The following is a 14,161-nucleotide window of genomic DNA, read 5'->3' on the forward strand; positions in this document are numbered from 1 at the left end:
CTTTCTGAGCACCCATTCTAAATACCTGGAACCCAGAGCCAACACAGTTAGTGGGCCCCCTGTCAGTACCCAGATTCTCAAATGGCTGCTATTAAAGGTCTGGGATCTCTCAAACCCTTGGCCCCGCACTAGAGCTATCTGCCAGTCTTCCCACTGATGCGTTAAGTGTTCAGCTGTGCCACATGATGGCACAGCTTGTCCTCTCCTGCCCACCGCTCCGTACTTGACGTGAAGGAATTGTCGTATCTACTGCTTGTATATTTTGTATATATACTGCTTGTATATTTTGACCACCCTTTCGCTTCTTAGTTTTTTGTAATCTGGTTTCCATCCTGTCACCTGCTTTCCTGCTATTTGTAGTGCCCTCAGCAGAGTCTGATCCACATGGGATGGCCTTGACTGGGTCCTCATTTCCCTTGGATCAGTCTGTCCCCTGAGTCACTGTGTTCCCCCACGTATCTCCTATTTTTCCACCTTTTGTCACGAGGGATTCCCTTGCTTTTGTCTTCTACTCTGCCACACTTCATTCTTTTCACTAGTCTCCCCTCTGTCAGTCTCATGTCCGCGGGGACACCTCGGCCCTAGCCATGCACCCAGATTTCAGCTTCCTCCTCCCAGGACTTCCCAGCATGTCAGCCCTCTGCCATCTCTGACCCTCCTGCCCGTCACAGCTGGCAGATCCTTTTGTCCTCCATGCGCTCAGGCACCACAACCCTCGCTGCCTTTGCTGGGCCTTTGCTGTCTTGCAGAGTCCCCATCTCACAGGTCACTGGTCTCTGCTTTGCCCTTTCTAAAGTTGTCCTCTTGAGGAAAGCTTGGAAGCTTGTTCAGAAGTGTCCCTCTGCTCCCTACTGCTGCAGATTTAAGTTGAGAATCCTAAGCTGGGCACTGAGGGCCCTCCGAGATCCTGGCCCTGTTTTTCCCCCTTGTTTCCTGTTGCTTTCTTGCTTTGTACCCATTGCTCTCCTGCATTGTGTGCCTTCTGGTTTCTGTGCTTGTCTGTGTTCTGTGCTTTTGCACATCACTAATTTAGCTTCGAGGAATGCATTCTTCCTCTTCTGCTGGCCTTCATACTATTTATTCTTTAAAGCCTGGCCCATAGACCTCCTTTTTCTAGTCTCCACAGCTGGGGGCAGTCTTTGTGCTCGCAGAACCCCAGAGCACATTCTGTTATGTCTGAGACACCACTGACTTGCCTGCCCACTTATTTCTGGGTGCCCCCCGACCTCAGCTCTTAATAGTCATAGTCGGGGGCGGGGGGTTGCAGCTTTGTCCTGGCCAAGGGGTGTGGGGCTTAAACACTGAATGAGTGATGACTCAAAGGGCCAAGGCTCCAAGCCCCCCTTCCTGGGGCCGTAAGCAAGATGTTAACAGATAGCTGGATAACAGCACAGCCTGGGGCCCCGGCAGGAGGCAGAGTTTTCTCTCACTGGAGAAGTTCAAGCTCTCACTGGGTGAGCCGCAGGGGAAGATAGGTCTGGAAGAACTGTAAGAGACACCAGGTGTATATGTAAGTCACATTCTAAGGACAGCAGTTCTGCTATGCGGGGGAAGAAGACTTTCAAAAACACTTTAGTGACCGGTTTATCTGTGGGTGATTTCTTTGTGAATTTTGAATGATTTTTGTTTATACTAAGTACATTTCAAGGGCCTGTGACTGTACTTCCTGGCATCCTACAAGTATCTTTGTGCCTTTGAAACAATTCAATGGCTTGACGTCTAAACATCAGACCCAGGGTAGGTGTTATGTTAGTTACTTTGGTCCCTTTCGTTCCTCAGCATTGGGGAAGAAGTTGCCGGTTTAGAGCCGGTGCTTTTATGTGGAGGCGTGACTGATATTAACAATAGTCTTTTTGTTTCCACAGAGGTTGCGGAGCTTGAAGCTAATTTACCGTGTAAGTATAGCATCCCACCCAGACAGTAAGTGCTGCAAAGTCATTGCATGGAGAAGCTTTTTTTTTTTTTTTTTTCATGTTTTAATAACCTTGCATAGCCCAAAGCCTGGTTTTCATGTGTGTTGGGAGTGAGTTTTAATTTTGTGCAGACAGGTAGCAGAATTTTGTTGAGGTTCAGGTGAGAGTGAGATATTTACCAGGGGAGGGGACGGGGTTGGGTTTCGTATTTCTTCCATAGTTTTCTGTCCTGTGTCCTCTTTGAGCGAAAAGATCTATAAATCAGTGACAGATGGTCCTGTTTTCATGAGTGTCAGTACCACCTTTTTGGTGCAGAAAGTGCTTGCCTGTAATGCATCTCCGTGCATGAGCTGGGGTGACTACACCCGTTATGTCACCAGGTGTCCTCACTTTGGTCCTTCCCCCTTGGACGCACAGACCCACTGTGCAGTTCTCACTCGTGAGCAAGTTCGCTTACTGGGCAGTTAGCTTGTGTGAGGTGTCAGAGGGTTGCTTTTCTTTTCCTATTATTAATCCCTTGCCAAATTTTAGTAATACCATTAAAGCCTAAAAGTTTTGGCCATTTTAGTATTTTTTTAAAATTAGGACTTTTTATCATGTTCGGTTAAAAATAGTTCTGAGGCTGAGGATGTTTCTCACTGTGAGTGAGATGTTTTATACGTGGGTCTCCTGGTCTGGGTGAATGCTCTAGAGAGCTTGGTCTCTCCGGCCCACCTGACCCAGAGAAGAGAGGGCCCGTTCCTGCCACCAACTACAGTTAGACGGGTGGTAGTGGGTGTGACCTTAAGTACGCATATTTTTTGGAAAATTATTTTTAATGTGTGCTATTTATCTATGGGAATGGTGGGTTGTGATATTAAATAGGTTTCTTAGTGTGGGTCTCAGTCAAAATGTCTTAAATGTCTTAATGTCTTAAAAATCCCTGAATTGCTTGATCTCAAAGTTTTCTTCTGTCAGAACTGGAAGGAAGTGTTTTGGGGTTCTCATAAAGGGTTTATATGTACATATATATATATATATATATACACACATGCATATATTTAATCAAGACCACAAAAACTTACTACTTACACACAGTTCATTTTGTCCTCAAATAGGAGTCTTACTGAAATTGTTGGTTTTTAACCCATAGAGAATATTTTTAACCTTCTCTGAAATTTTGGTTTAAAAACAGTTAAACTTTGGGGGGACACCTCGCTGGCTCAGTCGGGGGAGCATACACTCTTGAGCATAAGGTCATGAGTGCAAGCCCCATGTTAGGCAGGGAGCCTACTTTAAAAAAAAAAATTGCAAAAACAGTGTTTGTTCGCAACTCATTATTCTAAAGAGGAAACAAGAAGCCACCAAAGAAGAACTCTCTAGTATCTTATTATTAATAATATCTCTAAAACATTAACAAGAAAAACAAAATACCTTGCTATGTAGCAGTGCTACTTAACAGTCATTCAGAACTTGTTTGGAGCTGTGTATATGCAAGTTCAGAGACGTTTCTCTGTTGGCAAAAAATACCTCTTTCAGATAGATGGAATTATAAGATGTTAGCCCACGACTGCAGACAGAGGAAAAGCTTTGAACTAAAACAAAACTGGTCTCTTAATTTTTTGTTGTTGTTGTTAAGACTTTTTTGAGCTTTAAAATGTTTGATTCTTTTCAGTACTTGTATTGATTGTTAATCTCCCTTGGTAACTTTATTATTGGGGGGGCCAATCTGTTCTAGAAGGATAGATTTCTATGTTTATCCTTCTCCTGAAATGAAGGAGAATGCCGGGTATGAAAACAAAGGAATGCTGCTGACTTCCGCCAATCAGTGAGACATTCCCTAAGCCCTTGTCTTCATTTCTGTTGCATGGATCTCACTGGAAAGACAGCATTTCTCATTTCAAGTCAATATTAAGAGAAATGGGGGTGCCTGGGTGGCTAAGTGGGTTAAGCCTCTGCCTGTGGCTCAGGTCATGATCTCAGGGACCTGGGATCGAGCCCCACATTGGGCTCTCTGCACAGCAGGGAGCTGCTTCCTGCCCCGCCCCACCGCCTGCCTCTCTGCCTACTCATGATCTCTGTCTGTTGAATAAATAAATAAAAATCTTAAAAAAAAAAAAGATTAAGAGAAATGAAGCCCATATACTGTTCACATATGTGGTTCGGGCAAAAGTCTTGAACTTCATGGCTTCCGGCTTCATTATTTATTAAAATAAAAAATGTGACAATGTAATCTCTAAGACCCCTTCTCGCTCTTCTAGATTAAGTTACCTTTTATTCTACAATGATTTTCTGAGGGATTGGCAAAAAAAAAAAAAAAGAAAAGAAAAGAAGCCCTATTAACAGTTCTGTGTGGTTTTTATGCCTCATGCCTGGCATGTTCATGAAGTAATGAAATGAGGTGTGGTATAGGGAGAAGAGCCATGAACTCGTCTTTAATTTGGGAACAAACCTTCTGTTGATAACCTGTGTGATCCTGGGCTGGTCGCTGAACCTCTCTGGATCTTTGTGTTACTTCATGCTTAAGGACATTGAACTCTTAGATGATCTCTAAGGGCCATATCTAAGTCTAATTTGAATCGTCCTATTTTGATGAAATTTCATACCATTGTAAAACTAGACAAATATTTTCAGTGGTGGGACTTGTAAAGAATAAAGTCAGAAAGTGACCCAAGGAGTTTAGCATATTTCCTGAATTTATAAAGTAATAGACAATTTCTACATATATTCATCCCCAATTTAGTGGCTATTTATTCTTTGTGTATTTACCATTCTTCGGTATCATTTGTTTGAAGGAAGCAGATTTAGCCAGTTGCTCTGTCTGTGCCACTAGCTCTTAGCTCTTTTCCCAGTGAGAATGCCTTGTCCTGATTCCCCAGACCCCTTCCGATGTGGTGCGTTGGACGTAGGGTGTTGCCCTCTGAGCAGAGCATTATTTCACCAGCAAAGCAAACTTAGCTTCCAGTTGGTCTGTGAAGACATTTTTCCCCTCCTTTTTAATGCCATGGTAAACTCTAGCTGTGAGTTAACTTCATGGACACCCTTCTTTTGAACTTCAGTTTACTATGGTGGGTATGAATAAGGATGGTGGTGGTGGGTGAACAGCCCAGAAGTTTGGCCTGGATTCTTCTGGTTTTGCCATGTTTAGTTGGCCTTACCCACATGTGTTCATCTCCTTGAGATGTGTTTTTCTCTTTTCAAAGTAAACTAGCATAATTCTTGAAGTTAATGGAAAGACCTCAATTTTTAGTGACTGTTTAGAAGTTGAAAGAAACCATCTCAATTTGGAATTGGCAAGTGAAAGACTATATGGCAAAATCACTGGTTTGCAATTTTAGCACAGTGGCACGAGTATTTGTCAAACCAAGAGCAAGGCAGCATCTACAAACTCCTTCAACTCCATGTGTGTGTTTCAAGGACAGCCTCCACATAAGGACTGCTGCCAGCTCTCAGACCTTCCTGATGTGCTGTTTCTTTTGCAGGTACATGTAAGGTGCATTTTCCTGATCCAAACAAGCTACATTGCTTTCAGCTAACTGTAACCCCAGGTAATATTCTTACATACTAAGTGTTAAAGTGATTTTCAGACAGCAAAGCTGAAAGGCTGCCCAAATCTAGAACCTTTGGCATGATTTATCCTCTCACTTTTGAAAGTGATGACAGTGACAACTATTCCACACGAAGACAAGATAAGTGCTTTGCAGTCAAGAAAGCTGAATACAGGGAATCTGTGGCATTCGGTGTATACTTGGAAATGAAGTATAGCTTTAATTACTGGAATGAAGGGCCACAGAAGCTGTTAGTATGGTGAAGAGTGTGGGCTTTGAAATCATAACTGGGTTCTGATCCTGCTCCGCCATTTCATGGCAGTGTGGTCATGGTTCATTTGCCTCTTTGCACAGCCCACCCAGCTAGAAAGTGGGGACCAAATAGAACCTATCTCACGGGACACTTAGGATGATTAAATAGATAATGGGTGTGAAGCATTTCAGCCCAGGGTCTGGCACAGGGAGGTAAGCAGATTCCCAGCTACCCTCATTAGGACTGGTAAGTCTCCAAGCTCCGGGTGCTCCGGGGCCGTAACCTGTCCCTCCTTGGTCGGACCAGGCAGCAAGATGGAGGACTTGGGTTTTTTCTTGCCGCAGTTCAGCTTTGAATGTTAGCAGAGTGTAGCCTGGCATGGACCACCGGTGTTTATGTTGGGCAGAGGGTGCTGTGCTGTGGGCAGCCGGTACTGCTGTGGGGTAGGTGGGGTAGGTTGTGGAGGAAATGGAGGGTGTTATTTTATTTGGGGGATGAAATGGGAATGAGCAACTGAGAATAATGAATCACTAGCTAATTAGAAAGTGCAAGAGAATACAGAATTTCAGTAGGCGATAATGAACCCACAAATAAGACCTGACGATTGTCTGCCTGCAGGTAGGATGGATTATTTTCTGTGGAAGATGTTTTATAATAACAGGAGAAATCCCATTTTCAAAATGTACTTGAAAACTTAAAAACTCATTTGGTCTGTGTAGTTAGGTTCTACAGACGTATCCAGACATGTCCATAAACCCAATCTGGTACCATTTACACTAGGAAGGCACCAGGAGGGAGTTAATATCAGAGCACAGCTGGTAGAGGTAGGGCGTTGCACGCGCCTGACGTCAAGAGATAACCGTAGCTCAGGACTTTAAGCTAGGAAGTGATGAAAATTGTAACCATTCTTCGGCCACCTTCATAAAACATGGTGCATTGTGCTGTTTTTAGCAAGGGGTATTGAGCACTTTAATATTTCTTGGTAACTCAGGGTCACCATTCCGAACATCATTTACTATTACTGCTGAGTAATGCAGAGTATTTTCAGAAATTATTGTGGTGGTTGAGATTGGTTCTGTGTGTACTAAGTGGTCTTAGACTGTGTGTTTGTAGTAAACGTGTTTCTCCCCTCTGCCTTTCTAGGGCATTTTCAGTGGCTGGTAGAGATTCTGTTGCTCTGCTCCCTGCCCAGGTGTGAGCTCCGTGGTCCTTCCCAGCCACTCAGAAACCTTTTTTGAGTTTGCCGGGCTTGTTAACATCTTACGTGGGTTTGTGTCAAGTCCAGCCTCTGAATAAGAGTTTCTCCTTTTGCTTTTGCTTTTTTTACGGAATTACATGGATGTTATGATTACTGAGATTATGACACCATCTTCTATGTTCTTATTGTTCTTGAAAGTGGACCACAGTTGCTGTTGTTTTGATATTCACTGTTCCATCAAATTAAAAAGTAACTTGTGTTTTGGTGTCTGTAACTATTTAGTACTTTAGCATTTATATTTGTAATTTGTAATATTTGTATAATCGTGTACATCACGGACACAATTATCACACTGAGCTGTGTGCTCAGCCTGCACTTCCAATGCCGTGTGTATGCCCATTGTTTGTGGTGTTAGTGTGTCAGAAAGCTGCAGTGGTTCCTGCCCTTTGTTATTAAGAGAAACATGGCAGAGATCTGCCAACCCTAAAAACTTGCCAACCCTAAAAACTTGTCTTAAAACAGCTTTTTGGAGTCCTACTCCTCTTAGTATTGGAAAGAAACTGTAGAGACCTGCCTGACTGATAGAAGTTTTAACCAGGTGTGAAGCGGAGGGTTTGGAAAGTGGCACACTAGCAGCCGCTAGTAGTGGGCACGCTCAGCATTAGTAAGTTCTAGATGTTTGGATGGTCAGAGTGGGAGATCTGTATCAGTAGTTGAAGCCCAAAACTCTTTTTCACATGGCTCCTGGCAAGTTAGTTCCTGTTAATACTCGGTAACATTGTCATAGTTTTGTTTTCAGACTGTTTTTGTGCTTAGGAATAAATGTACTCTTTGGAGAAAAGATGGACATGTATTTTGGTGGTAGAGGAAAAGAAAAGAACTGAATTTAAGAGGGGAAAAAGTCTCCACATCAACTCACAAAGTAAGAAAAAATACTAGTAAGTGAAACAAATTGAGAAAAAGCAAACACTTAGAGACTTGCTGAGATACTCCTGGGAGTCTTGGTGAAATTGGAAGGACCCTGTGAAAACCTGTTGCTTAGCTAACTTGGTGGGGGGCGGGGGGGTCCCCTCAGCCTGCCCCACTGTGACTTGGAGCTTTTAGGCAGAGAGGAACAGGGACTTAAATAACAATATTTTTAATTTTAGTTTTTACTTTTTAAGTAGATTTTTACTGAGGTATAAGATAATAAACAATAAAATGTACTAATTTGGACTGTGTCTTAATTTGAAAAAATGTGTACACCTATGTAACCACAACCCTAGTAAAGATATTTCCAACATTTCCAAATTCCCTTCTGCCTCTGCAGGCAATTCCTTACCCCTGGCTACCCACCCAAAATTCCTTTCTGATTTGTTAGCATAAATGACTTTTGTCAGTTCTTGAATTTCATATGAATGGAATCTTATATATGTACTCTTTTCTCTGACCTCTTTCATATCAGTTGTTTTAAAATTCATATGTGTTGTATCAGTGGCTTCTTTCTTTTTATTTTATGAGTATGCCATAATTGCTCATTTTCCAATTTGTGGACATTTGAATTCTTTCCAGCTTTTTGCTATTAGGAATATAACTGCTATTAGCATTTTCATACCATCCTTTTTATACTCCTATTTTCACTCGTTCATTCATTTTCTCTTTAATTCCACTTAAAAGTGAAATTTCTGAGTCACAGAAGATCTATGTTTAGCTTTTTAAGAACTTTCTAAAGGGGTTGTACTATACACTGACCAGCAATGTATGAGAAATTCCAGTTGTTCTACAGTATTTGGATATGAATAGTATTTCGATGTGGTTTTAATTTGCATTTCTCCAGTGCTGGGATTTTGACTGAGACAGTGTTGACTTTATAGATCAGTTCTGTGGGAAATGGCATCTTCACAGTGAGTCTTGCCATGCATTAGCACGTGAATGTCTCTACTTACTTAGAGTTTCCTTACTGTCTCTTAGCAGTGTTTTTGTACTTTCCAGTGTATAGGTCTTGCAAATATAACACCAAGTATTTCTTGTTCTTTTTAAGCTGTTGTAAATGGTATTTTTTAAATTTCCATTTTACTTGTTACTAATTATATAAAAGTACAATTGATTGTTTATTATATTGATTACATGTCCTGTCATCTTGCTAGTAGTTTCTTTTTTTTTTTTTTTTTTAAGATTTTATTTATTTATTTGACAGAGCGAGATCACAGGCGGGCAGAGAGGCAGGCAGAGAGAGAGGAAGCAGGCTCCCTGCTGAGCAGAGAGCCTGATGCGGGGCTCAATCCCAGGACCCCGGGACCATGACCTGAGCCGAAAGCAGAGGCTTTTAACCCACTGAGCCACCCAGGTGCCCCTAAGTTCTAGTAGCTTCTTAACATATTCTTGGGATTTTTATATCTGTGATCCTTGCATCTGGGGGTGCCTGGGTGGCTTAGTCATTAGGTGTCTGCCTTTGGCTCGGGTTCTGGGATCAAGCCCCACATTAGGCTCCCTGCTTAGCGGGAGGCCTGCTTCTTCTCTCCCACTCCCCCTGCTTGTTTTCCTTTTGTCGATCTCTCTCTGCCAAATAAATAAAATCTTTAAAAAAAAAAAAAAAGGATCATTGCATCTGTAATAAAGACGTTTTTACTTCTTTCTTACCAGTATGTATGCCTTTAATTTCTTTTTCTTACTGCACTGGCTGTGACCTCCAGTATGGTGTTGAATAGGTGAGAGCACATCTTTGCCTTGTTCCTAATCCTGGGGGAGAAGCGCTTATTACTAACTGAATATGATGTTATCTCTGTTTTTTTTTTTTAAATATGTCCTTTTCAGGTTGAAGAGTTACCTTTTTTTTTCTCATTTGCTGAGAGTTTGTATCATGTGTGTTCAGTTCTTTCTAATACTTTTTTCTCAACCAATTGATATGATCATATGATTTTTTTTCTCCTTTATTTTATATGGTAAAATACATTTAAGTTATGAATGGTAAACCAACCTTATATTCCTGCCATAAGCCCCAGTTGGCCGTGATATATTATTCATTTTCTTTCTATTGCTGGATTAAATTTGTTAATATTTTGATATAGAATTTTATGTACATATTAATGAGGAATGTTGGTTTGTATTTTTCTTGTGATTATTTTGTCTGGTTTTGGCATCAGCAATGCTAGCTTGGTAGAATAAATGAAGTCTTTCCTCTTGTTTGCTGAGAGTTTGTGTAGGATTGGTATTATTTCTTCCTTAAATATCTGGTAGAATTCACCAGTTAAATAGTCTGGACCTAGAGTTTTCTTTCTGGAAAGTTTTTACTTTAAAAAATAGATACAGGGTTATTCATCTGTGTTTAAGTCAACTTTGGTAATTTTTTCTTCCAAGGAATTTGTCTGTTTCACCTAAATTGTAGAATTTATTGATATAGAAGTTTTTCAGAATATTCTCTTACTCCACTACTGTATATAAGATCTGTACTGATGTCCCCTTTTTCATTCCTGATATTGGTAATTTGGGTCTTCTTTTTCTTGATCATGTTAGCTTGAGGTTTAGCCAGTTGATCTTTGCAAAGAATTCACTTTTGTTTTTCTCAGTTATTTGTGCATATCATTGATTTCTGTTCTATATTATTTCATCCCTTATATTTTGGGTTTAATTTGCTTTTTTTTTTTCTACACCCACACTTTTTTTTAAAGATTTTGTTTATTAGAGACCACACAGGCATATGTGCGAGTAGGGGAGGGGCAGAAGGGGAAAGAATCTCAAACAGACTCTGTGCTGAGCACAGAGCCTGATGCAGGACTCGATCTCACCACCCTGAGATCTGACGTGCTGAAATCAAGAGTCTGTCGCTTAACTTACTGACCCACCCAGGCGCCCCCTTTTTCTACTTTCTTAAGGTGGAAACGTAGATCATTGATTTAAAAAAATTTTTCAACGCAATATTGGTTGAGGTGTAAGTTACATTTTTAATGCATAATGCTTTTGAGTTTCACCTGTGTTGTAGCATTAATCAGTATTTTGTATCTCTCTTTCTCTCTTTTTTTTTTTTTTTTGATGAACTGTATTCTATCCTATATGTATATACCAGTTTATCAGTTCACCAGTTGATAAACCTTTGTGTTGTTTCCACTTTGGAACCATTGTGTGTAAAGCTGCTATAAAAACCTTTGTGTGCAGGTCTTTGCCATTATGTCTTTGTTTCCCTGGGCAATGGAATTACTGGGTCAAGTGATAAGAGCAAGTTTAACTTCATAAGACACTGCTGTCTAGTTTTCCAGAGTATAAGTACTGTTTTGCAGTCCTGCTAGCAGTGAATGAGAATTCCATTTACCTCACGTTCTTGCCAACAACTGGTATTGTCATTCTTTTCAATTTTAGCCATTTTGGTGGGTATATATCTCATTATGACCTTTATTTGCATTTCTCTAATGACTAACAGTGCTGAAAATCTTTTCCTGTGTTTGTTTGCTATTGTGTATCTTCTTTGTTCAAGTGTCTGTTCAAATATTTTTCCCATTTAAATTAGGTTGCTTCTCCTGTTGTTACTGAATTGTAAGGTTTATGCAACTGGATATAACTTCTTTATTAAATAACATCTTTTTAATAATGTTACATATATAAAAATTCTGGTTAGGGAATTCTGTAGCTGCATTGTAGATCTTGTGTATTTGTGTGTTCACCTAAATTGGTTTCTAAATGTGTTAGGTTATTTTTGTTTTTTTAATTTGAACATTTAATTTATAAAAACTCCCTAATTGGTACATGACAATAAAAGTGTAGCATACATTAAGTCATAAAATTCTAACTGATTTATCTGTTACCCCTATTAATTTGATTAATGCCCCTTTTTAGCTTTGTTTCAGAGGTTTGGACTTAAACAGAAACTTTCTAAATGTGAAATACAGTAAGATTCTAATTTCTGAACAAAGAAATAATGTTGATAAGCCTGAAATATGGGTTTCTTTTCACCCTTGAACATTTGGAACAACATTTAAATAATTGTGGAGATTTTAAAAGCTATTGAGTTGGAGCAGAATACTGAAGCAGGCCCTTTGCCTTGACCTACACTGCAGTCATTCATGGTTAGCACATCAAGTTTCAGACCCAGAAGGCATACTCTCCCTGGTTCTTTCTAGGTTGACTTTTAATTTTAAGATGTAGATAACCATCATGAAGGGATAATTTTGAAGAGAAACAGACTTTTTTCTGGTGAGGTCTTTTCTTTCAGTTAAACCCTAGAATTATAGGCAGTTCTTCTCTTTTTATATGTAATAGAAGTGCAACGTGAGCTTTTAAGACTGTCTGTTACCTGCCTTTGCATTGGCTAACCTTTGTTGGGAAAACATCCACTGCTCTTTTCTTGGCTCATTCCAGATGCTACAGGTAAGCTTCTTGACACCATCCCACGTGTCTGATGCACACTGTTCTTGCTCCGATTTCTTCCCCTCACCTCGCATGTAACTCCAAGGCACATTCTTCTTGGGACACTCAAGTTTCCTCCAGTGACAGAAAGATGAAATGTCTGACTTATTCTTTCTAAAGCTATTCATTACCATGCCTAATGTATATTCTTACTGTCACCAGTAAACATCCGTGTAATGTGTATAAAGCTGTTTAAATGCTGAGCTTTCTGGCATATTGTAAAAATTGCCAGCACTCTTGGTTTCTTGTCCCATCTGTTAGTCCCTTTTAAGTATCATGGGCTTTTTTTTTTTTTTTTTTTTTTTAATCTTTTTCAAAAATCATGTGTAGCAGAGATCTGATTGACAGTTCACTGTTCTGGGGTGTGTTCTGCATTTTGACAAACACAGTGTGTAACCACCAGGACAGTCTAGGTACAGGATGTTTCTGTCAGCTCAGAAAGGTTCCCTGGCCCCTAGCAGCCATCGTCCCCATCATTGTGCCTTTTCCAGAATGCCGTATAAATGGTGTGAAAGTATGTAGCTTTTGTATCTGGCTTCTTTCACTTAGCACAGTGCTCTCGAGATTCCGCCGTGTGTTGCCGTGTGTCGTCGTTCCCATTGGCCGTCACTGAATTTGAAGGTGGAGGAAGAAGAGGCTCTTGAAGCTGAAAACTGAAGGAAACAGAATTTCCCCAGAGCTCCCTGAAAAGGAACGCAGCCTTGCCCATTCCCTGATTTTAGCCCCATGCCACCTATTTAGGACTTGTGACCAACAAAAGTTAGTAAATTCGTGTTGTTTAAGCCACCGAGTTTGTGGCAGCGACCATATAAGCAAATACAGAGCACTGTGCTTTCTGTGCCCTAAGAGCTCTAAGAAATAAGACCTCCTCCTATTTTTTTAAAGTAGTTTTTTAGCTTTAGATATTACAGTTTGGTCTGTGATCCATTTTTAGTTTGTTTTCCGTATGGTGCAGGACAAGGGTCTTGTTTCTCCCCTTCTGTTGCTCTCTCCCTGAATGAAGGACATGCTTCCTTCTCTTTCCAGGACAGTGTATGAAGAGTTAGTATCGGTTCTGTACTCATCATCGGTAGAATTCACCAGGGAGGCCCCCAGCTCTGGAATGTTGTCTTTTTTGTTTTTGTGGTAACATTTTAAGCACGAATACAGTTTCTTTAGTAGGTGGAGAGCTATTTTGGTTATTCATTCTCAAGTGAGCTTTGGTAATTTATGTCTTTCCTGTCTTCCACATTTTCACATTTGTTGATTTAAGGTTGTTCTTAATATCTTGCCCTATAAAATTCTGTGGAGTCTGTGTGATATCACACTTTAATTCCTATTGAAAATGTTTTCTTTTTTCTTGATCAGGTTAGCTAGAGGATTATTGGTTTTAGTCTCTGCAGAGAACCAGCTTTTGGTTGCACTGATTTTCCCCTAACGTATTTTTTTTTTCCTGCTCATATCTTTATTACCTTCCTTCAGCTTGTTTTCAGTTTAATTCTTCTTTTTCCGGTTCTGAAGGTGGAAGCTTGGACAGATAACAAGACATTTCCATTTTCCCACCCCAGCCTTCATTTTCTAGTTTTCATGTCTCCTTTACGTATGTTGTAACCCAGCTTTAGACAGTCTGCTTTCTTTCTGTGTTTACCAACATACTGACTCCCAGTGACCTTCACTCCTTGTGGTAGGTCTGAGTTTCCACCTGTTAATTTCCTTCTGCCTGAAGAACACCCTTGGATTCGTCTGTAGTGCAGCCCTGGTGGTGACGGTTTCAGCATCACTTTCCTGCTGCCTTCTGAGTTAGTGCTGATTCTTTGTTCAACATTATGTGATGTGCCTTTTATTCTCTGGTTGCTTTTAAGAGTCTCTATACCACATTTTTAGCAGTTTGACTGTTATGTGCTTTGATGTGATT

General features: G+C 40.4%; 1 protein-coding gene across 6 annotated transcripts in view; it reads left to right on the forward strand.

Annotated features, from left to right (window-relative positions):
* The window catches only part of UBE2F (ubiquitin conjugating enzyme E2 F (putative)), a 55,410-nt gene that overhangs the window by 13,555 nt on the left and 27,694 nt on the right, over nt 1-14,161 (forward strand). For 5 of the 6 annotated variants that reach the window (XR_004382665.1, XM_032857616.1, XM_032857618.1 and 2 more), the window contains 2 exons: nt 1,866-1,895; nt 5,375-5,440. Coding sequence is in view for 5 of the 6 variants with exons in the window: in XM_032857616.1 (XP_032713507.1) it covers nt 1,866-1,895; nt 5,375-5,440 (96 nt within the window). In the remaining variant the exon portion in view is untranslated. The remainder of the gene's footprint in view (nt 1-1,865; nt 1,896-5,374; nt 5,441-14,161) is intronic. The other variant, XM_032857617.1, reaches the window with a different exon arrangement.

The sequence above is a fragment of the Lontra canadensis genome, unplaced genomic scaffold (assembly GCF_010015895.1).
Source record: "Lontra canadensis isolate GAN:19392208 unplaced genomic scaffold, GSC_riverotter_1.0 scaffold13, whole genome shotgun sequence".
Lineage (NCBI taxonomy): Eukaryota > Metazoa > Chordata > Mammalia > Carnivora > Mustelidae > Lontra > Lontra canadensis.